Source organism: Pieris napi, chromosome 14, assembly GCF_905475465.1.
Source record: "Pieris napi chromosome 14, ilPieNapi1.2, whole genome shotgun sequence".
Taxonomy (NCBI): domain Eukaryota; kingdom Metazoa; phylum Arthropoda; class Insecta; order Lepidoptera; family Pieridae; genus Pieris; species Pieris napi.
Window position 1 is genome coordinate 3,759,107 of NC_062247.1, and position 25,943 is coordinate 3,785,049.

Below are 25,943 nucleotides of genomic sequence, written 5' to 3' on the forward strand. Positions count from 1 at the left end.
AGATAGGTGTAAAACTAGCCCGTTTCAGAAGATTTCATTTATTTAATATATAAAATAAACTGAAGCTGACAGACGATATCCTCTCTTTACAAGGGAACTGTCAATGGCAAAATTGTTATTGTAAAAGGAGTTAATGTCATCATCGCAGGTCAGGGCTGAACGCAAGAATCCACCCGTTCCACCTTGACGTCTGGCGTTCCATTATAGAGCGATACTGACACTTCTTGCCGCGCACCAACAGTTTATTGAACCGACTGCCATTCTAGGTATTTTCGGAAAAAAAATTGAAAGTAGATACTTACGTGCTTTTTTACGTGTATATCTTTGAAACGGTAAGAGCTACCAAAAGTGAAAATTGTACCACTACATAAAAAGCCGGCAATGCACTTGTCCTTGGCCGGTAAACACTGAAATGACACGCTTGCTCGTTTCCCACCTATCTCATAAAAAAAGTGAAAAAAAATTTTTCCTCATTTGGCAATTCTTAAAAGGCCGACAACGCACTTGCGAGCCACAATGTGTCCATCACTTAACATCAGGTGAGCCTCCTGTCCGTTTGCTTACTATTTCATAAAAAAGGCTCTCAACCTATAGCGTCGCAAAGCCTATATTTGTCGTATTTGATTTATATTCGGAAACAATACATTTAGCATGAATGGTCCAATATACGGTACTGCATACCAAAAATCATTAATTTCTGCAAACGAAGGCTCTATATATAGCCTTGGGCGGTTTATAATGTGTATTTATAAAATATTTTTCCTAATGCGAAAGTTGTTATTATGGTATGTTTGATTGGTTTTTATGTGATTTTTCGTCGCCTAAGGGTTAGGAAGTTATAACGTGTGTTAATGAGGACCGCTAGGAAATTTTGTAGTGAATGATTACCACGATTATTCGTATTTTTTTTTAAATAAATCAGTTAATTAACATATTCATTTGGGAAATGTATGTACCAATAAACCTAAAAAAAAACTTTAGAGGTGTCAAGGGCCACCCGGATGGAACGAAATTCCTTTCGATTAATTTATATGTTAATTGGTATCACAACAGTATGATAGATTTTCTCGACACCAATCTTACGAAAAAAAAAGCCAACATCACGAGGTGTTCCCAGGCGGTCACCCATCCAAGTACTGACCTCGCCCGACGTTGCTTAACTTCGGTGATCGGACGAGAACCGGTGTATTCAACGTGGTATGGACGTTGGCGATAGCTAAATCGAAAATGTAAAATATAACAACTATACCAAAAAGTGTCGTTACAACTTTTGGTCTTAATTTATTCCGTCTAGCCCCCTTTCGCAACGCTCGATAACTTCGTTCCAACAAGACTAATTTAGTTAAATGATTCCAAAAATAATTTGCATTTCTTATCCCTACAAAAAAAAGCCAACATCACGAGGTGTTCTCAGGCGGTCACCCATCCAAGTACTGCCCGACGTTGCTTAACTTCGGTGATCGGACGAGAACCGGTGTATTACAATAGCAAATAGCAAAAAAGTGTCGTGACAACTTTTCGTAAGAATTTTTTCCGTCTAGCCCCCTTATCAACGCGCTATAAGAAACTTCGTTCCAAAACATCTCTAAAAATACATTTAGGACCAGGGCCTATAAGGAGGGAGCTTGTAGTTTATTGTTTATCAGAATGCCAAATCGTAAAATGACTACTTTAGGACTGATTTGAGTGCGACCGCCGCTGTGGAAACCGCTGTGTGAGTTCGAAAAGTGAGTTACAGAATCGCAAGGCTGAGATGCATCGCTTATTCCATGACGTCGAAAAAATCAGCCCGTTTATGTTTCCACCTTTTATATATATATATATCAGTGATAATCAGATTTTGTTCATTATATTTGTATGAAAATTCATACTATGTGACCTCGCGACTGAACCAAAATTTGACTGTTTCGCCTTGAAACTATTGCAGAATAAGCGATTCTAAAAAAAATTACTTTTTGTTCAACTTTGTATCGAAATGTCCAAATAATAGTTTCGAACATATTAAATTCTATATTCTAATTAAAACTAGTTCATAAAGTAAATATAATAAGATGTACTATGTCTTAAATAGTCAAAACTTTATATTTTGAACTTTATATATAATTTTTATATTTTGGATGTTGAAGAGGTTTATTTTGGGTTATTTTTAGTATCTAAAGGAAGTGCGGTTATAAAGAAATTATTAAAAATCGACGGACATACGATCGTCGCAGTTCAGTAGGTACGTTTAAAAAGATTAAACGTAAAACATCCTTTATTCGCCTATAATAAGCGATACTATACTTTAGCATTTAAAGAACTTTATTTCTTATGACAAAATTATTATTTTTTCACATGAGAAACTTAATATACAAATGAGATTCACGTCTTCTACGCTCATTCTGATGTGTTTATAGGCAAACTCTTGAAAAATTTAAGAAACAGAAATGAATAGTCATGACAGACGAGAAATAAGGTTTAATTAGACAAACAATTTTAATTATATTTAAGACCTCATTAGTATTTTTATGTGTTTTAATATTTCCGAAAGCCAACATTCCGCATACCTAATATGAGAAATCGAATTTCGCAGAGTTTAACTGCGATACTTTTTACTTTTTTTCTTGTGTCTATGTAATTTAGTATTATGGCTGATTTCTTCAATTATTTTATTAAATCGCTATTTAAGTAGAAGGCTAGTACTGAAAAATGTCGGTATTTTATTTTACAACTTCCAATAGTGGAGTTTGCGGTCTAGATTTCAATGTTAGGTTTTTAATCATAAAGTAAAATACAGTTTACTAAAGTATCAAGTAGTATAAAGTATATATATGTATGGGTGCTCCTTTACCTAAACATCCTGTATATTGTGTATAATAAAGTTTTTCTTTCTTTCTGTAACGCGTACCTATTCCTGAAGTGGCAAAATCAGCGCTATCCCTAGCGCTATTGAGAACACCTCATCAAAATATATGTATGGGTGCTACTTTACCTAAACATCCTGTATATTGTGTATAATAAAGTTTTTCTTTCTTTCTGTAACGCGTACCTATTCCTGAAGTGGCAAAATCAGCGCTATCCCTAGCGCTATTGAGAACACCTCATCAAAATATCGTTTTGTGTTTTTATTAAATTAAAGTAGAAAGTAGAGTAAGAGTAAGCTTTTAGGTAGATACAGCTTAAGTTAAGATTCTCTTAAATACTACTTCCTCGCTTGAGGTCCTCACGCATACCAAGGCAACCGTAACATATGGAGGAACATGAATAAGGTTAAGGTGTTCTCAAGTCTTGATTTACCAGCTTCACCAGAAACGTTAAGAACACGCACCAACACGACGCAAAGAATGTCTTCCATTTAAAAAAAAACTATGAGAATTTTATGATTATTTTACCTAATATCTAATTTCTATGCTATGCATCTTATCTAAATGCAGTTGAGGTTGGAAATGTATTAGTAACTATTGCGTCCATGCGTCGGGTTGTCTCTCTCCCTAAAATATCGCTAGGGGGCTGATGGCTGTCCATGCGTCACCATGAACGTGTGCTACTTGTGGTGGCTGGACTGGACTTGAATTCGTGTATGCGGTGATGTTAGTTATTTCGACTATGTATTTGCGTGTTGTTCCCACGTGAATGTAAGTGCGTGCTCCTATTTCACCATGCCTACTGCTGATAGAGGACAAACCTTCTTTTTTTTATATATATTAACTATTAATTACTTAAGATGTCATGTGGAACATGGTGTAATGGTTGCAGCTCCTTACAAACATTGTATGAAACAAAAAACTTGGCGATTAAATAGAGTGGCGGAGAGTTTATTGCCAGTTCTACACCCTTGATTTGAGAACTGGCAGTAAATGTAAAATTTGAAGCATTTAACTTTTAGTATGTATTTCATTTTGACGTTCATAAGTATACATTGTGTTACCTAAATGATTGTGATTTATTTTATGACTTGTAAGATTACTAACACTGATATTTTGACGCTATTTTAGATTCATCATCATCAATATCATCACCATCTTTATTTGGTCCACTACCGGACCTAGGCCATCTCCATTTTCCTCCAGTACTCCCTGCACTGGCCTCTCTGTATCCAATTAAAGATTCACACAGTTAAAATTACTTTTAATGGAAAACATCTATCAAATTTTATCCTCTGTGGTTAACACACGTTGTTTATAAAACCTGGGTCGATTGCAGGAACCATAGATAACAAAAATTAGCTGTGCATATGTGCAACATGCTCCATTGAGATAACGATCTTCATACAAATATAATTCATACCGTAGATGTAAGAACAGAAATAAATCTTGTGAGGCCTTAATTTACATAGAAAGGTCCCGTAAATGCCTGTAAAAGACTGGTTGAATTATGAGGACGTTGATGAAATCGTATCGTGACACTAGTCAGTGATATAGTAACTTTTTCGTTATTTAATACTTAAAAAAGAAAAAAAGAGAAACGTTTTTATTTACGTGAACATCAAAATAAATTACACTTAACTAAATGAAAACAAATCTTATAACAGTCTAAGTTTCTTCATTTTTTTAAATGAACATACATATATGTATAAATTTCAATCACACAATAACAACAACAACAGCTGATAGCGTGGACCGCCATTTTGTATTAAATCTTCGTCAAAAGTTACGCTTAGCTACCATTTGTATAGAGTATATGGTCTGACGATTGATTTCATAGACTGGACTTTATCAACATTTGGCTACCAATTACCTGTTCGATACAACATCTCAAACGTTAGAAAATTGTAACCTTTTTTTATTTTGTTTATTCTATTCTATAACGCTTATGCCGTTTAGGGTTAAATGCCATATTACATAAAGTTTAGTAATGCCTTATTTAAAATTGTTTTAATTTAAATACATATATTTGATACAGTAACATGTTTTCAAAATGTGTGGCATATAAAGTTGAATATTATACGTTGATTTAAATATTATTTGAAAAGATAATCATGACTGATTGCTTATTATATATAATTTACCATGCAAATCGAGAAAAAAAATTAAATATCTTGTTCAATGTCGACATGTTTCACAATTTCCCTGAACTGTTAAGATTCAAAGATTTAATTAATATATACGTACATACTACGCTGTTGGATATTTTAAAAGCCAAGATAAGTTATGATTTATGAAGTTTGATTATCTCCAACATTTATGGGGCAGCTACATTTCTGTGACTGTTTTACTAGTATTTATAAGAATTGAGATTGTGACCTGATAATAAATAATTATACCAGGAGTTTAAAAAATCTATTACTTTAAAAAAATCGGTTAACTCACTTCATGGTAATCGGTTTCACTGCTCATAGAGAAACGAGACTTAAGAATTGACTTCCGTATGTCAACATTCAATAATTTTTTGACGGATGGGAGTCAGACTTAGCGATAAGTCTAGTTTCTGAATCCTAATCATATTGCGAGTCCAAGGTTTTGGGTAAGATTCAGAGCCCTGGCTTAGCAATAACTTATCTGGTATGTCAAAATCGTATTGGAATTACGTGTATATTGGCCGATCCATAATAAAAATAATTTTTCCGTCATTTATTATAAAACCTGAGATGCTGAGAAAACTACAATCTTTAAACATAGTCCCACGAGACATCACATAGCTCATTACGGGCTGCCTGCTACTGAGATGAGATAGACTTTTTTACACGCTTTATATTAGCTTCACCTGTATGTATGTATGTATGTAACCGACTCCTTCGGAATCGATTTTGACCCACTTTGAACGGACAGATTTAATTCAAACATTGCGCACCTGTCAAAGATCGATGACAATGCAATAATCCGAAAAAAAATGAAAAAAATTTAACTAAAAAATAAAAAATAAATAATAGGTAGTTTAAAAAAATATTTTTTGTTCATTACCATTTTCAGCCTAAAATTAGGAATTATTTTTCGCTTTTTAGTTTGATGTGCTTTAAAAGCGTGTTTTTTAGTTTTTTTTTACTATTATTTATTTTACCTTGGAAGCAGTGTTGGCCCTGTGACTTAAGCGTGCGACCCTATCCCAGAGATCCCGTGTTCGAATCACGGCTGTGCGCCAATGGATTTTTCTTGTTTTGTGTAATAAGCACTTGCTCCAGAGGTGCAAGCAAACATCGTTAGGAAATCGGCGTATGTCAAAACCAAAAATCGATGACATGTGTCAGACAGAAATTATAGAAGAAACAGATGAAATCTGATCCCAAGACGCATTCAGGCTTGTAGCGCCACTGGATTATCTATGAAATATTTCGACAAAAAGCGGTTCGAATTTGCATCGTGTTTAAAATCACACAAAATGTAATGAATCAATGTCATGAAAAAATCAATGTTTTTGATTTTAAAACAGACGTTTAACTTACTATCTAAGCTCAATTAAATATGTAGGTATAACCTAACCTAATATATAAAACCTTTTTAAAATAAAAACTGCTTCGATGTTCCTATCCGTTTGATAGACCATTGGCTAAGTGCGTTTTTTTATTTTTTTTTTAAGCTATAGAACTTGTTTTTACTGTCAAAATTTGTTAAAGCTGTGATGAAAAGAGACAAATTAGTCAATCATTTTCGTCAATTATACGATGTTTTTCAACCATGATATTTTTTATAATTATGATTATAAATATTATTTAAAAATGAGCAAAAGTCTGTGGCTTTAATTGTTATAAGCGAATAAGTATTTCATTTATTCCCGGTTGTGAACAAAATATAATAATATTATTAACTAAAATAAATATTAACATGTGCAGATTCAGAAATGCGCGCGCATTGCGAATCGGTTTGGTTCGTGTCTGAGAATCATGCGCAGTGCTTTTAGCGACGTTAAAGGTAGTGCTCGTCGCGTCATTATATTAAAAAAAGGTATGTATTTAATTTTTCTTTAAACATGGTATTTCATTTATTTCTTCATAATTAACAGAAATAAAAAAAAAATTGGGAATTGTAATAATATTTTGTAGGTTTTTTTAAATCGATTTGATTATTAGTAATTTTTTTTGGATTAATGGTAATGTGTTATTAAAAATATAATCGCCATTGTTCCAGTTTTAGCTTAGTGATAACATGTAACAAAGACCTATGGCAACAATTGTTATGTACGTGATATGTTCCTTTGTTCTACTGATCCAGTTTTCAAATGATTTTTTAAATTATAGGTTTGCAAACAATGCACGAAAACGACATTAATTTTAATCGATATTATTAATTCCATCTACAAACTTGTTTTTAATATGCATAAACATCGTTATCTTTTCATTATACTGAAACTGTATCACGAAAAGTTTAGACACAATTTTCAATAATTTTGAGTTATAATTTTTGATATATATAGATAACGTTTTTTGGAATCGAGAATTCATTTCGTAATATAGCTAAAATTATTTAATAATTGGTACGTATAAATTTAACTGCACAAAACCGATATTTTCATTACCGAAGAAAACCGATTACGTTTAACGGTGTTACTGTGATGTGGAATTACGCTCTGGTGAACTTATTAAAGCAATAAACAGGCGTTTTGCCTTTATTAAAAGTTATCAAGATTTTTTAATTTGAATTTATTTTCTCGTCATTATGGATTAAAGCTTTTGAACGAAACAAAACCAAATCAGCTTTAAATATAATGAATTTCTTTGTCAATGAAACACACTTTTGAATCTAATTTAAAGTGCAGCTAAATTCATAAAATCAGTAATGCAAATATATGTACGTATTTTCATATAGATTACAATACCGGTTTTTTCGGTTTTGTCCGATTGTGATGCGCGTGAGTGGTCATTGGTCAGCGACGAGCGGATGACCTTGGCTGTGCACGTGTTTGAGTCTATACAGGGCTGCAACATTCTCTTTATGTAGTTATTTTTATCTTAATATGTATTGCTTTCGCAGTTCGTAATGTTTGCATTTTACGATCTGTCTATCAATTTTGCTAATTGATATGCAACGAATGATAGTGTCATAAATAACATCGTTAAACTTTATGAATGATAAAGAAGTACAGTGCAGATACAATGAAGAGGTTTTAATAATAAATGAGTTAAGAAAATAAATCATATTTCGTAAAATCCTGGCTCTAATTAATTATCAGCTCTAACTAATGCATTATCATTTGTTTGATTATATATTTATTTGGGAGTTGAATTAACATTATTTATCTTTGTAGAAAATTTTAAGTGAAACCCTTGTATTTGGTCGTATTAATATTAAATAATAGCCTTATTCACTATGAATAAAGGTCAATGCAAATATGAAGTAACGTAATAAAAAATGCACATATGAAGGAGGACACAAAACAGCAACATTTCTGTATCTGATTCAATGCCAATTCATCTTTAGGCCAAGTAGGATCATTCTCCCGTCACAAGTAGCTTTTTCAAAGGACATGCCGGTTCTCATACGATGTTTTCTCCACATGGTTTGACGCACCTCGGTGCTGTAACCGCCTATAGTGTTTTAACAAAACAAAACGTGTTTCGGATAAAAATAGGAATGTTTTCTTAGTTACTATGTTTGGTAATTCCATTTAAAAGTTAAAATTTTACTGACAAGGTTAAAAAGATGTCGTGATGAGAGAAAGACTTTTCGGTTCAAAGATACTCAAAGAATTACATTCACTTAGTGAGAAATTTTAGAGGTTAGTAATGTACGTCGTTTTGAAACTATTTCAAGTTTATATTCGTTCAACTAGAAGTACAGAATTACTAGATTACGACTGAAGCTTCTCTTAAGTTCACTTGTACAATGTTTACGATAGTCGTGCATTTCTTGCTTCATGCCGTGCTTAGTAGATGACAGATGTTCCAGTAAAGGTACGCTGCGTGTGCCAAAAGTTTGTAATTCTTTGTTCTTGGGCATGTGGTGGGATCTTAATTAGATCATTAAGTTATTTTTTACCTTATATTACACATAGCATTGTCTACCTTGTATCTTTGCGCTTATATTAAGTACTACTTTTTTATTACTTCTTTTAGTTATTATTTATTTTGTGGTTGCTTGTTTAACTTTTTGCTAGTTTGCTTATGTTCTAATATAATTGATGTGTATGTGTGGAAAATTTGTAAATTTGTTTTCTTGTATAATTTTATGCATACACGTTGTTTTAGGACTTATAAATAAATAAATATGTTAACAATAGAGTCGATTTCGTATAAATTGTCTCGTCATATTCTAAACCTGACTTGAATAAAGTTGGAAAGTTGGCATTTTACCAATTGTCCCTTTTTAATATCCATTTAGAGATTTATATACTTGAAGTATTTTGTTATGTTTGTTAAAACTAACTAGAAAAACCAGTGGCGCTACAGCCTCTTAAGGTCAGTCTCTGATGTTTTGTATCTGTTTCGGAATATTTTTTTGGCAACTAATTGATCAGCGTTCTGTGCCTGACACACGCCGTTTTTTGGGTCCAAGCATGGCATGCCGGTTCCTCGGGCCAGAAAAGTTAGGTGCACAGCCGGTTTGAACCTTCCTCTCAGGAATGAGAGTCGCACCCTGAAGCCACTAGGCCAACACTCCTTAAAACTATATGACTAATAAAAAAATACTTTCGTATCATACTTTGATTTGAAGTTTTGCATTCTATTTGATTTTTTACGTCTGTGTTGTCTGGAAAAAACTGTTAGCAGTGTGACCGGCTATTTACATACTTTGTCTTATTTTTATTTTATTTCTCATGTTTTGTTATTGTGTTATTGTTATTACTAGTTATTATATACAATTATGTAGTTAATTTTTATTTTTTTATTGACTTAATAAAATAAATTTGTGAATAAAGGTTATGTACAGCGTACGAGTATAAGCGATATCTTTCAGTCAATATGATAATCATCGTTTAAATGTAAATATAAAATACTGAAGACTTTTCTAAAATATCATCTAAGTAGGTAAGTACTATAGAAATTTGTACCAATCAATTTAAGCAATCAAAATCATAAAATAAACGATTTTTAAATTACGCAAAATAACAATAAAAACTAATGTGAATTCTAAAATTGTGTTACGAAATCTATTCTTATTCGTATACAAACTTTAGTTATTAAACTTCGAAGACAACACAAGGTCTTCATAAAAATTTACATAAAATATTGCAAAACTAATTTATCATATCTTTATTTGACATATTACAAAAGTTTTTAATGTCTATCTAATTAATTATAGTTCATTTATCAATAAGTACGTAAAATATTTTACATCTGAGGCTACAATTTTGGTGGCACGGCGAAGGAAAATATTGTGAGGAAACCGGCATGTCTTACAAAAGAACGAAGGGTTTGACCCTTGCCCTATTGTTAAGGAACGAGTTCGTACAACATACGGTTCGTTTAGTATTAGTAATAATTTGTAAGCTTAAAATCGCTTCCATAATGAATGTCATTAAAAACTTTTTTGTAACAAAATTAAATGTAAATATTAAATTTTAAAATTCGAATTACATTTGAGTAACACAGATTTTAAAAATAATAATCGTTACCCTTTGCAAAAATAAGTAGCAATAAATTTTGTTTTATTAACTTTTAATTTCGTTTTATTTTAGGTTTCGCTTTCGTTACGAACGTAGACCAATCAACGGAAACTGAGTTGTTTTTAACAAAATGTTAATTAGCAAAGGAACATTATTTTTTGGAAATCGCAATTATGATATCTAGAGCAAGAATATTAAATGCTAATCGTACGTTTCATGCAATTTCTAGAGCATTTTTTGCATGATCAAGTCCTTAGAACCGGTTTTCGAATCCCAAAGTGTCAGTAGAGGTCACGACTTAAAAAATGCCAGTTCATTCCTTTTGAGGGGTTTTTAAACGTCAACGTTTATTACTGTGAAACTTGAGAATTATAAAATGTTAAAGCATTGATGGACAATTATAATGAAACCTCAGTTAATGTAAGCCATTTCATAGCAATTGGGGATCGAAATATAGAATTCCGTTTTGCTATACCTTAAATCATCACTTCAACAATATTTATTTTATATATTTACTAATACTAAGTTGCAAGTATACAAAAATACAGTACAATTAAAATAAAAAGGAGGACAACTGGCGGCTTTATCGCTTTTGATGTCTTCCAGACAACCACTGTGAGAAAAAATAATAATTAATAAATATAGAAACAGGAATAAAAATATTGTATATACAATTTACGTAAAAATAAATCGAAAAGATTTATTAAAAGAGTTGGAATAAAAGTATGCAACCTCGCCGCGTGGATTTCGAAGATTTTTGACCTCTTCAACAATAATTGTTGTATTTTCAGTCAATTAAGATAAAACCATAATGAAATATACACCTAAACCTTATTCAGGAATCACATTATTTATTAGTGAAACTTGAACAGAAATTTATTTGTTCATACAGACTTGGCCGGGGAATTCATTTTAGAACATGTAAGGATAAATGCAAAATAATTGGTTATTTTAGTGGTAATTTTATATTACTAGCGGACACAAGCACAACAGACGTTGTCCTGCATGATAATAAACAAAGTATGAAAGTACCGACTGCATCTGCCGGGCTGATTTGTGAATCTAAACCATCCAGGTCTCCACCCAAACGCAAATAAAAAATATAATTTTAATCGGTCCCGAGGAATCGTTAAAGAGTAGTTCAGTGACATACACACGAACAGTACAATTATATATGTAAGCTATCTTTTATGTTAGATCAAACTGCACACGGTGTGCAAATTTAATTGAAATCGGTTAAGTAGTTTAGGAGTCCATAGCGAACAACGTGACGCGTAATTTATATATATATTATAAGATTAAAAAAAAAGTGTGCGTGTACTAGGTGTACACACGTAAGAAGTGAAACTTCTTTATGACCTTATTTTTCGAAAAATGATCTACTATATGCAACTTTACAGAAATTGGTTAAATAAAGTTAAATTAGATAAAGTTTAACAAAAGGCTTTTATTGTCATAGACATGAATACAAATACAATTATTTCATTTTAACTTATTACTGTACTACTATTTAGTACTAAGATTATTACAGAATTTCATTAATTGTAATAGAATTATTAGTATTACTATCATTGTTATCGTTATTATATATTTTTGTTACTAATGGCTTCGAATCTCTTCGGATCAACCGTGGTAGGGACAAGAAATAGATGGCGCGTAACCGAAAAATGTGACAAATGTGTGTACATTTTTTTCCAACGCCGATAAAGAAGTTTGACTTCAAAAAGCAACATGGCGCGTAACCTGCTACAAAATTTCTCCCATACGTCGATAAAGAAGTTTCACTTCAAAAGATGGCGCGTAACGGAGAAATGTGACGCGTAACGAAAAAATGTTACACTAAATTTTTTTCCAACCCCGATAAAGAAGTTTCACTTCAACAAAGTATGAAAGTACCGACTGCATCTGCCGGGCTGATTTGTGAATCTAAACCACCCAGTGCTCACCCAAACGCAAATAAAAAATATCATTTAAATCGGTCCACTCGTTTAAGAGGAGTTCAGTGACATACACACGTACAGTAGAATTATATATGTAAGCTATCGTTTATGTTAGATCAAACTGCACACGGTGTACAAATTTGATTGAAATCGGTTAAGTAGTTTAGGAGTCCGTAGCGAACAACGTGACGCGTAATTTATATATATTAAAGCTCCATCCACACGCTTGCCAAACAATGGCAAACAGCCAACAGCAAACAGCAAACACGGACGTGTGGATGGGTGTTTGTCGTTGTTTGCCTGTTTGTGTTTGTGTTGGGCAGTGTTCGGCATCGGTGTCGGTTTATCTTGCCAGATCAAAGGATGTTTGGCAAACAGTTTGCAACGTATCCACACGTTTGGCTGCGATCAGTATGCGCGCGAGCTTGCGGGAGGCGGACGTATTTACTTGATACACTTTTTCGTTGGCGCGCAAAGCGTAAAAAATGTCTGATTGGTCAGCACCTACAATTTTGACATTTTGGAGGCTTATCAAAATGAGCTCATTAAATTTTTCTTCTATAAATTGTCTGAAACGAATAAAAACTTTTAAGTAAAATTAAAATAGGTCTAAAGCAGTACCTTGTACGATTTCTATGTATTTTAATCATCAACCATCGTCTTTACTTTCTTCTTTTTTTCCTTTTTTCTTTCTCTTGCTTTAATTTATAATAAAAATATGTCAACCCGAAAGTAATAGCTGCCACAAGCTCGTCGTCCGCCATGTTTGCCGATTCGGAATGTTATGAACGTTCGCCAAGCATGTGGATGGCTGTTTGTGTTGGGTGATTGTGGTTGGTGTTTGGGAGTTCGTTTGCTTTTTGCGGTGTTTGTGACAAACAGCCAGCGTGTGGATGCCCCATAAGACTAGGCGTTTCGCGCCCGCTTTGCTGGACGAATTAAAATAAATTGTATGTTTCATTATTTTATTTTTTTTCATATTTTTATTATTCTTCTTTTTAACTTCCCGCTAAGAAAATTGAAATATTTCGAAAATCGAGTTTTTAACAGATGTTGACGTTTAGAGGTTCTAGGAAGCCTCTTTTGTTTTTATTAGCGGGAAAAATTTTCATAAAAGTAAAACAGAAATAAAAAAATGAAGGAACGTTGGAATTAAAAAATAAATAAAAAAATAAATTAAAAAATAAATAGTCATAAACCATCTAGGAAAAATTTCGCATCGAATGGTGGTAGTTTCATGTCGATACGATCAGTGGTTTAAGCGTGAAAGAGCCTCAAACGAACACCATTTTCTTTTTATATATATAGATTAAAAATAGAATAATGAAAATGTGAGCCGTTTTGTTTCGTTTTGTTACACTCACAATATAATTGTGTAACAACTAACAATTAGCTCAAATTACAATGACAACCTCAAAGTCAGGGTTACAAAATTTTATGATACTTTCGCACGAAATATAACTTTGTATGTGTATATGTTACCGGAAATGTATGAAATCTAGGAATTGTATACAAATCCTAGGAAATTTATATAATTCCGAAGCTATTTAGAAAATGTATAAAATATTGTTTCGAAAACTATTTAATACATAAATGTCCTAGGTAATGTGCACAATTCCTAGGAATTGTATGTAATTCCAATATCTTATAAGGAAATGTATAAAATAATGCTTTCTGTAATAAAACACGTTGTTAAAATGAGAATAATAATTCACTCGTTGAGACAGCAACGTTCAGGTAACAGTCATATCGTAAAATATAATAATCTTCATATTATCTTACTAATTAAAGCGTCGAAAATCAAGTATCTAGGAACTTTTAAAATGTATTTATCACAAAATCGACTTATATTATTCTTATAAAGTCAAACTTTCGTTTGGTAAGTAATCAGTCTGTTATTTAAGTAATTGTAAATGTCACAATATTAAAGTAAGTCTATTATTATATTATGTTGAATGTAAACAAGTCAGTCCATACGGCTATTTATTTTTGCAGGGTAAGCCGGAATGGCACTTGTACTTTATATTTTTTTGGACAGAAAACTTTAGATACAAATCTTTCATCGGATGATTCTTCAGCAACAGCGCAAATAGCGTGGATTGCTCCGCTATCCCCGCATACCCATTGACATCTCAAATATTAACATATCCGATTGCTATTTAGACAATGTATAGATTTCCTATGAATTGTGTCTTATATAATTTATTTTACACATTTCCGTGCGATTTTAGGAATTACATACAATTCCGAGGAAATGTATATAATGACGGATGACATACATTTCCGGTAACATATACACAAAATAAAATAATAAATAAACATCTTAAAGTAGTTCAAATTGTATTTATATATTTATTTTTGTTAAATGTGTGTTAATAAGATGTGGATGAATAAAGGCTTATTATTATTATTATGTGTTAACAACATTCACTGTTTTAAATTGTAAAAATATATTATTTTTTCCCAACAGTTTCTAATAGACTTCCTAAGCTGAATATATAAAAAGTCTCCAATTCATAAAAGTAGTTACTACAATGTTAAACGTTTTTCTTTTACTGACATTCAAAAGAATATACATTTAAGTAATTAAAGCTATATTTAAGTTTAATAAACTAAATCAGTCTAAATGAAACCTTTTCAACTGAATATATTATATCAGTTATATTAAATGAAGTATTTAATAAGATACTGTACAGCAAAATATTCTATTTTTAAATATTATCGGTACCGAGTTCGAACGATTTCCTCCCACTTTCATAATTTGCAAATTGACCTCTCCCACATTTTAATAATACAGGCGTTTTATAGGAATATAAATATTCAACCCACAACCAAAAATCACATTTATAGCGACTATTAATTCTTTGTTTTTTACGTATATACTACACACTACTAGACTAGTTATGATATCTGACACGATATCAAAAAATCTGCTTACTTACAGTACATTTAGGACCAATAATTTAAACAAATAAAAAACATCGGTTTTAACTGTCACTTAAAACTCCCTTACTCCTTTGTTGTGTTAATATGTTTTGGTGAAACCAGAATCAGTCTCATTAAATCTTGATTGAGGGTTGCCTTATGATAAAAATTGAGTATGTAACTGTACCATTAACAGTATGAACTGAAGAATCATCATGTCAATACTAAGATGAAACGAGTATTGTGAAGACACTCAACTCTTTCGATGTTCTAGTATACTTGAGCTTTATTCACAGCCTTTTAATATGGTTATACGGTTCGCTGGTAGAACATACGTTAGTTAATTATTGTAACCGAGCATTGGATAGTGTAGTACCATTAATTTCAAGGTAAGGCCGTAATGCCGTGCAATAGGAATTCACTAACAAGTAAGTTAACATAAACTGTTACTTAATACAACACCTTGAACTCACTATGTAATTCAATGTAACATTATTTGGAATTTGATCCCCAGATCAAGGCTTGGAGAGCTATTTTTCATGAATAGGGATGGGGAATAAATAAAATATATTATATAGTGCTAGTTCTAAACGTAACAATTTTGATGAAATTTTAGTGTGTGCGCAAGTGGATTAGAGTCGTTTTTTTTTTAAATTTTGAATTTCTTGTATTTAGGACGCGTAGAATAGAATTAAAAACATCAAAAAGTATGTTTTTTTAAATTTGAAAATTTGTTTAGGATTTTCTTTTTTTTAGTGAATTAGGTGAGTAAGGAAAATCAGAAGTCACAAGTTTTCTATTTAGCGTTACTATATTAGCATACCGGCTGTAGGAAAGTTGTCCTTAAGGTTCTAACTCAAGGCTAGACCAATATTTCAGGCTTTCACGACTTTCCCTTTCTTGACCCTTCGATAAATTGGCCCGATAGTATTACTTTCCTATGGGAGGAGCATTTGCGTTAAGTGGCGATACCCTTCACATTGTATAAGGTATTGTTACTTAGAAGGCTATACGACACAATACATTATTTTTATGGAATATAAAATTCTACTTCAGATTATATGGGCCACGGGTAAAAGATTTTTTTATATTTTATTTGCAAAAGCTTACCAACGCTGATACATTGGTACATAAAAAATACAATTTTAATGTTCTATAGGCACTCAAAAAAAAAATTTTTTAGACATTCTAAATTCCTTTTTGTACTACAAGTAAAAAATAGGCATCAAACGTCCAGCCGGTGTAAAAAAAAGGCTTAGAAAATCAGATTAACGTTAGGTAAAACCACTTTATAGAATTTAAATCAAAAACACACACAACATTTTTACTTAGGTATCTTATATAAAAAAATAATCTCAAAAGTCGAAGACGCCTGGACCAATTATTCGAGAATTAAAAAAAAAATGTATTCCTTGAATTTTAAAAACTCCCTGAGTAAGGTTTTTATGGTGAGATTAATTGGAGAAACTGCACGAACACTGAACTTTTTTTCTGTAATTGTTAACGCGAATAGCAAAATGTACCATAATATGTTGGTATGTAGGTACTAAGTAAGGTTAATTATAAAAATCATATTAAGGCAAAAAGAAAGTTCGTGGGGGCAGCTAGATAAAAATAAAATTACACGCAGAAAAAATTACAAATGGATTAATATTAATTATACGTATACAGTAGGTATATTTTTGTTAATCATTATATCACGTTAATCGATTAAAAATGGCGTAATATTTTAATAGATATCAATGTATTCTGATAAGGATTTTATGTAACGGAGTTCACAGTAGTTTTGTTAAAGGCAGTTTTAAAATGATGGAGGTAAATGTAAGTATTTTTAAAGTTAAAAGTGTACAAATAAATTTTTACCAGTGTTAAAATACCTTATAGAAAATAAGTTTTCCTTTACACACGTATAAATAACTTAAAAATATTTTATAGTTAATGGTTTCTGATACGACTATTTGGTAAAAAAGTAATTTGAATTATTTTTTAATACTTTCTGTTATTCTTTTACCAATTAATGCTAATCAAATTGCATATTATTAGGCGTTTATTTTATTTTCAACTTTATTAGAAAATAAAGATATTATAAAAGAATTAAGAATGTAAATACACTGTTGGCTGAATCTTTAGAATTGAAATCCCAGCCTGGGTATAAGCTTTCTCCAGCCTATGCCATTCGGTTCTGCTTTTTTATGGCAATGAAGAGATGGCAATCTATCAACGACTGATTGCCATCTCTTCATTGCCATATCATTTCATTGAATCATTGACTCTCATGCTCATGAAGGGCTTTTAAGAATACTTCCATAGTTTGTTCGCTACAAATATGTTCTACCTAGCTAGAGATTTTGGTTTACTTATTCGCTTAGGGAGGGCCATTTCGTCCTTTATAGGTCCATCTTTTGTCTGGATATCGGTCTAGTTCTAGCTCAAGACCATTTTAGTTTTAAGGCGTATAAAGCATTTAATAGTTTTTGTTTAAATTGCATATTATGTGTAAATCTCTTGCAGTTTTAAAATTGTTTTTGAATTCTAGATTGGATAAAAGAAATAACTAATGGAAATCTCTTTTAATAATAAAATGCAATTAAAAATTGATAACGATTTAATTAAATCGCTGGTATCGATATATAACCAAATAAATGCTCGAATAGATTTGATCCATATTTATTTGTCGCAACCACGAAGCAATATATATTAAAATGTATGTATAACACAATCCATAATGACGTTTGACGAATCTTTAATAACGTCATTTTCAAAACCAAATGGACTCAATCTCAATTTATAGGTTGTTTTTTGGAGGTAAACAAATTACAATACAATATTTCGAAATAAACAATTACCACGCGAACGTAGTTTTATCATACTTCTAAGACATGCATTATTAAGCAATAACAATAATGACAAATGCGTGACCATAACTTAACATCTCCATTATAATATATTCATTGAAAGTTCAATACAGATTTTTTAGACCTTAACCTTTTAATGTCATTCACCAAATTCGTCATGCATTTAGTATTATATCCGTGAACTGTTATATTGGAGCCGGCTGTAATTTTTTTCTTTATATGGCGAAGGAAATCATCGCGAGGAAACCGGCTTGCCTTAGACCCAAAAAGCCGACGGCGTGTATCAGACACAGGAGGCTGATCACCTACTTGCCTTTTAGATTGACAAATGATCATGAAACAGATACAGAAATATGAGGCCCAGACCTAAAAAGGTTGTAGCGCCACTGATTTATTTTATTTAATAAATACTATTGACGCCATTATTTTATTATTATAAGTTAAACATTTTAAACAGTATTATATGTTTGAAGTCTGCGAGTCATAGGGGAAGAGTACAAAATCGATTTGATGGATTTCAGGTCAGTATGCCAACTCCGGATTACAACGTGGAGCTGGACCTGGGCGAACCCCCTCCAGAACTCCAGGAGTATGCGAGAAGGGAGTGTGGAGAGGACCCTAACACCAGATTACAAGCAATTCATGAACTAAGGGAAATGATATACGGTATGGTCAAAGTTTTTATTTTTGTTTTTTATGAAGATACAAAACAGAACAAAAAAAGGACGTAATTTTTGCAACAACAACGTATAACATTAAATAAAACATACTTAAACGCGTAAATTACTAATAATGACATAACTATTTAAGTTTTTCTATTTGGAAGGCTATTTACATTTTTTTTAAAGTTATTTACACTTCGTTACGTTTATACTAAACAAATAAGAATACATAAAAATTATAAGGGAAGCAACGGGCGGCTTTATGGCTAACAAACGAAAAAAAAAGAAATATAATAGATAAAGTTCAAGACCAATTCTAAATAATATATAATATATAATAAAAAAAAATATTGTAGAACCTTGAATCTTAATCTAAAATAATACAAAAAAAATATTGGTTGTTTGTAAAGTAGGTTTACGATCGAGATGTTTACGTGATAACGTCTTATTGGTGATATAAGTTTTTGGGAAGTAAGGAATTAATGAAGATAACAATTTTTTCAAATTTTAAATTACATCTATCGTTTTATTCACACTTTTGATGATAAATTTCGGGTGTAAAATGACAAGTTTACTTATTCGACTATGATATACATTTTTCTTCATACATACATTCATACAAATCTCCATTCGTTTGTATGCCGCTAGAGTGAGAGAGACGGGAGATCGGTCAGTCTCTCTCTCGTTATACCTGCGATCGCGCTCGTGAGGTTTTGGTGTGACACAAGTTTCTGAACATGTCACCCGACTAAAACGATTTTAAAGACGTTATCACGTCAAAAAATACTAATACAACAAACTAAAAAGCTAATCTCACGGCTTCATGAATTGCGATGCAATACAGAAGAATAAGAAACACAAGAATTATAAGTCGAGATTTAGCAGGATAGGATATGGTTAAGAAATGTTTATGCAGAAGTGTTTAAAAAGATTTCATTTACGTGCGAAGCTTATTTACAAAGATCTATAGTGTAAATTATAATAATAATAATTAAGCCCGTTTTATTTCCAATCATGACATAAACAATATAATATACAGCTTAGATTATTTTACATTTTTATAATTTTTTTATGAACCCCTTCACGGGTAAAGGCCTCCTCCAGCTTTTTCCAACTGACTCTATGGCTCTCTTTCTCCATTCGTTTCCTGCTACCGCTTCTATTTCTTCTATCCACCTTTTTTGGGCGACCTCTTCTCCTTCTTCCTCTTGGTCCTTTCCATTGTATAGTGATAGATGATGGAAAAAAATGCTTAGGAATATTTTTACAATCATTGCCTTTATTAAGTGATCACCGATTAGCGGAGTAACTATTATATGTAACTATGAGAACCGCATTTTTAAAGTATTACAAAAAACAATTGCAGATCAGTAACTGTCATTCAATACTATGTGTTCTCACGATCACGGATGGAGAAAGACGAATGTTATCGTTTCATAGTTTCGGTGCCAAGGACTTTCGTATCTCATTACAATGCATAATTGAAAATATATTGAGATGTCGGTATAGTTTATTAATAGCATTTGATGTAATGCTATCAAAAACATAACTTGTAAAAAACAAGTCTCACAATTCAGATTTACCGTAAAAAGTTGTAATACCAAGTCGGGTAATTTATTAAATACCTACTTAAGTTATTACGTAATTAGCTAACCTAACATCTTATAGTGACCATATGAATATTAAAAATCTTTATGTTTTAAATAAATACATTGACATGACAAAAGATAAATATTATATTAAATTAAATAGTTATTTATTTATTTAAAAAAAAATAAAATAAAAGAAACAAATAACACAATACATAAAAAAAAATATTTAATTAACATATTCGCGTCGGTATGGCGGGCTGTAAGTCACACCGGAGAAGTATGGCATGACACTGCCGAATCTTTTTTTTCAATGACTATCGGAAAATACTAGAATTTTTGTGAAACAAATCGTTTGATTTTCGTAATCAATCCGACGAGTTCGACTAACGCTCACGCGACTGCGCCGCCGGTACCAGCGCTCTGACCATCATTTTTCTTTTTTTCATTGCATAATATGACCCCTGAAGAACCGCTATACTGGTACAAATGAACCACCATTTTGTGTCACTATCTCCCAGCCTATGGGCTGGCGTTTGCGTTTAAGCTAAATTGCTTAACTTGGAAAAAAATTACGACAATTTTATATAAGTACTAGTGGACCCCACAGACGTTGTACTGCATGACATTCAAGCTATTAGGATATTAAAGTATGAAAGTACCGACTTCAGCGCCACCTGCCGGTCTGATTTGTGAATCTAAACCATTCCCAGATCCCCTTGAACACACACAAAAAATTTCATCAAAATCGGTCCAGTCGTTTGAGAGAAGTTCAGTGACATTCACACTCACAGAAGAATTATATATATAAAGATTTACCATTTATAGATTTTAAGTTATATTTTAAACACCAGTATTGGAAACAAAAACACGTCGTAGATATTATTATAACAAATGAATTATCACTTTTAGAACGCGGGGAGTGCACGCCGCAGCGGATGGATGACGCATTCTTGATAAGATTCCTGCGAGCTCGCAATTTCATACCACAAAGAGCACACAGGCTGGTAAATATATTATTTATTAATCAATATGTAATAAGTCAATATTCCTTGTTTATGATATTTGCTAAGAAACGTCTGTTGCGATTCTAGCGGGGATAATACGAAATCATCATCTATATATATTATCTATATACAGTTTTCCGTTGTCACGACATAACATGAAAACGGCTTGACCGATTTGTCTGATTCTTTTTTTATAATATTCCTTGAAGTATGAGGATGGTTCTTACGGAGAGAAAAATTAAAAAAAATTGAGTGAAAAAGTCTAAAAACAATACTTTTCTATATTCCCATATAAAATATTCGTAATAATATTTAAAGGCAATTTGAACTTTAATACCATATCATAAAGTTCAAGTGTTAGTGGAGGGGTTCCGGGAAGGTAAATTTTTATTTTTTGACATAATGTATTTGTTGTATTATCAACTTTCTTTTTTTTATCTTACTAGCTAGACCGGTGTCCCGACTAGCAGAATAAGTATTTAAAAAAATTAAGAATCGACTGTTAGGCGGTACGATGTTCGCTAGGCTAGCTAGTTTAAAATAAATAAATAATAATCAGAAACGATACAACTTTTTTAGGTCTAAGCCTCAGATTTCTGTATCTGTTTCATGGTCAATCAAGGCAAGTAGTGATCAGCCTTCTGTACCTGACACACGCAGTCGACTTTTTGGGTTTGGGTCCATCACGTTTTTCCTTCACCGTTATATATAATAATACAAAGCCAGGACAAAGCCATCTATAAAATAAAATAAATTACAGGAACTCCAACCTTTTTATGTCTGGGCCGCGGATTGTCATATATGTCATGTCAATCTAATAGGCAAGTAGGTGATCAGCCGTCGACATTTGCGTCTTAGATAAGCCCGTTTCCTCACGATGTTTTCCTTTACCGTTCGAGCGAATGTTAAATGCGCACATAGAAACTCCATTGGTGCACAGCCAGGAATCGAACCTACGACCTCAGGTACGAGAGTCGCACGCTGAAGCCACTAAGCCACCACAGCGTAATCATTAAATAGAACGTTTAAAACATACGTTTATTTTTGTTGTGTACAGTATTACAGTATTTTTTAAAGTAAGATTGTAGTTATTCATATTAATCGTTTTCCAATAAATAAAATAACTTTGTATGAATGAAACTAACCTTGTAAAATGCAAACAATACTTTGTAAGTATAAACACTTGAAGTATTTATGAGTAATGATGACTTCATGTAACTATATTTCACAGATGGTCAATTATTACCGTTTCAAGGATGAAAACCCGGATTTGTTTGAAAATGTTTATCCACTTGACTTCAGAAACATTGGCGACGCGAATATTATATCCGTCCCGCCATACCGAGACCAGGACGGCAGACGGCTTTTGTTGTATAGAATTGGTAAGTTCCTCATACAACACGGTTATATACTACTACTACTACTAGTACATTACAATATCCTAATACATAAAATTTCTGAATCTGTTTCATGATCATTTTTAATCTAATACGCAGACAAAAAAGTAGTGAACTAAACTTTTTTTTTGTATTAATTGTCTTAGTTTCATAAAATCATAAATTTAGTTCATTTAATTCTTATGTAACATTCATTGACTGTTAGGCGGTACGAAGTTTCCGGGTCAGCTAGTTTGATAATATTTAAAATATGGAACTGAGGAAAATGAGCACGGATGTATATGATATTTGTTATAATATTGAAAACGATTTGTAACAAAAAAATTAATTAGCTAGATTCTTGAATCGTACTTGTAGAGTACACTAAATACCTACTGGTAATGGAAAATTACCCTAACGATTTAAATAAAATAAAAACCAAAAGAAATCGTGATTGAGAAACTAAATGGCTGCGCTCAAGATATCTAATCCAAAGAGGCAAATTAGAATGTTCACACCCCAAATTATTTTGAAATAATAAAGAAACACCTCGTCATGATCGTAGAACAATGTCGGATTTGAAAATCCAAAATCCACTTATATTTGGATACTACATTGACTAAATATTACGGCTACATTAAAAAAAATCCATGTGTTTTAAATTTCAAAATCAGTCGGCAAAGTGACGGATTTGATAGAAGCGTGTGATTTTTCTAGAAAACCTTGTAATTAAATGTTATTATTTTTATTTTGTTTCAAAAAAAACCCTGTTGTTTGTCCACAATTTTCATAATAACAGAATATGAATTAAAATAGTTATGACAAAAAACTAACATGATTATATCATTTTGAAATGGCTGCCCTGTAAAGTTTACTATTTGTCAGATCCGTCACTATTCTACGACTATGACGACATGTAAAAGAATGTATGGTTACAGGTTGTTGGAATACAAAAACAATAGCAGTGGATGATTTATTAAAGGCTACAATATTTGCACTGGAGATTGGTGTTATGGAGATTCGTACTCAGATTTTGGGAGGAGTCGCCATGTTTGACCTGGAAGATATTGGTATACAGCACGCGTGGCAAGTCACACCTTCTCTTGCATCTAAAATCGTCAAGCTGTTAGTGGTAAGACACTAGAGCGTACCACTTCTTAAAATGCCGGCAATGCACGAGCCTTCTGGCAATGTTAGGGAGTTTAAGTATTACGTAACGAATTTTGGGGGGGGGGAGGTCCTTTTTTAACACGTTACAATGCGGGGCGGGGATTCAAATACGCGTTATTGTTAATATTATTTTCGACTTTCCAGCACATAATGGTAACTTTGAGGTATAAAGAGTCACTGGGTGGTCTCGAAACGTTTTACTATTGGGTACAGAAAAACGTTACGGCGCATTACATTGGGGTGGGGGGTGTTCTTCAAAAATTGCGTGACGTAATACTTGAACGCTCCCTTATATATAAAACAAAAATCATATATTTTTTATATCTGCGAAAATGCGCTCCTCTGTGGGTGATCGATCATTCCCTTGTAAAATGAAAACGAACGGGACTCTGCGGTCGAATCTAATATAAGAGTACTAACACAGACTAATACAAAACTAAGGAAGTCGTGTATTATGGAAGATATATGTTTATATGTAATAAATAACTATTGCCCTTATAACATTTATTCATAAAAATACTTACACTTTACTAAGCCAATGTAATAATTAAAAATATATATTAATACATCGGATACACAATCTCTACTGTGAACTCGCTTTGGGAACATATAAAGATTGTGTCGGAGAAAGCATTGCAAGCACAGACATTGATATATATACTAGCCGACCCGACAGACGTTGTCCTGCATGATAATTCAAGCGATTAGGATATTAAACAAAGTATGAAAATACCGACTGCAGCGCCATCTGCCGGGCTGATTTGTGATTCTAAACCATCCAGGGCTCCACCCAAAACGCATACAAATAAAATCATTAAAATCGGTCCTGCCGTTAAGAGGAGTTCAATGACACAGTACAGTACACACGTACAGTCGAATTATATATATTATATATTAAGAAGATGTCCATTCCGGACTAAATAAAACGAAAACTAATTTTGAATTCCTTCTTTCAGACTAGCTTCCCCGCTAACACCCACGCCATACACATTATAAACCATTCCTGGGTCTTCGACAAAATGTACAACATATTCAAGCCGTTTTTGACAAGAGATATGCGATCTAGAATCTTCTTTCACGGATATGACGTCACATCTCTGCACAAGCACATCCGCCCAGAGTACTTACCGGAGAGGTATGGTGGTGTCTGGCCAGATTTTAACTATACAGGTTGGCTGGAGTCTCTAAAAAATAATTACACCGTCGCCAAAGAAGTTCTAGGCTGTGGCTATAAGTTTCGTGAAGAAGAAATTGGTTCGGAGGTTGTTAGGCGACTTCGTGAGGAGAAAATCCAGTTATATTAGTACAAAATGATGAGCAGTGTTGGCCTTGTGGCTTCAGCGTGCGACTCCATCCCTGCGGTTATAGGTTCGATCCCCGGCTGTGTACCAATTGACCTTTCTATGTGCGCATTTAACATTCGCTCGAACGGTAGAGGAAAACATCGTGAGAAAACCGGCTTGCCTTAGACCCAAAAAGTCGGCGGCGTGTGTCAGGCACAGGAGGCTGATTACCTACTTTCCTATTAGGTTGACAAATGATCATGAAACAGATACAGATATCTGAGGCGCAGACCTAAAAATGATGTAGCGACGATGATTTATTTAGTATAAAAAGTGTTAGATTTTAGTTCTTTTAAGTGTCCTGTATTACTAGTATTATAATTTATATTTAATACTATTTTATATTTAATAATATAATACATAAAATAAGTAATAAAAATTCTTTTGGTACTTTAATTTGATGGTTTATTTAGTAATTTTTTTATACAGTTCTGGTAGTGTTGGTACCTATACATTGGAATTGTTTGCCGCGTAAACGTAGCGTTATCCTTAAATATTATTTTAATTATATGTGAGCTTTGAAGGCTTTTAATTAAATAACTTATAACAATAACTTTTATTGACCATTGTTATACTTATAAATCTAATGTATCTAAGACAAGATTATTTTATAATCTTTAA

At 32.4% G+C, this 25,943-nt stretch overlaps 1 protein-coding gene and 1 non-coding gene across 2 annotated transcripts; one reads left to right on the forward strand and one right to left on the reverse strand.

Moving 5' to 3' along the window:
* Positions 1-1,092: 1,092 nt before the first annotated feature.
* Positions 1,093-1,211, reverse strand: LOC125056338. The gene has a single exon (XR_007118042.1). It is a non-coding gene; the product is annotated as a 5S ribosomal RNA (ribosomal RNA).
* Positions 1,212-6,745: 5,534 nt separating this feature from the next.
* Positions 6,746-25,407, forward strand: LOC125055788 (alpha-tocopherol transfer protein-like). Its single transcript, XM_047658390.1, has 6 exons — positions 6,746-6,857; positions 18,697-18,841; positions 21,339-21,433; positions 22,665-22,815; positions 23,748-23,941; positions 24,936-25,407. The coding sequence occupies exons 2-6, from the start codon at positions 18,703-18,705 to the stop codon at positions 25,281-25,283; spliced, it is 927 nt and encodes a 308-aa protein (XP_047514346.1). The 5' UTR covers positions 6,746-6,857; positions 18,697-18,702; the 3' UTR covers positions 25,284-25,407.
* The last annotated feature ends 536 nt before the right edge of the window (positions 25,408-25,943 follow it).

Excerpts from the sequence above, each read along its gene's own strand:
- LOC125055788 (XM_047658390.1), top strand. The coding sequence starts at position 18,703 with ATGCCAACTCCGGATTACAACGTGGAGCTGGACCTGGGCGAACCCCCT. Across the intron at positions 18,842-21,338 it reads ACTAAGGGAAATGATATACG|AACGCGGGGAGTGCACGCCG; the intron begins GTATGGTCAAAG and ends TATCACTTTTAG. Across the intron at positions 22,816-23,747 it reads GCTTTTGTTGTATAGAATTG|GTTGTTGGAATACAAAAACA; the intron begins GTAAGTTCCTCA and ends GTATGGTTACAG.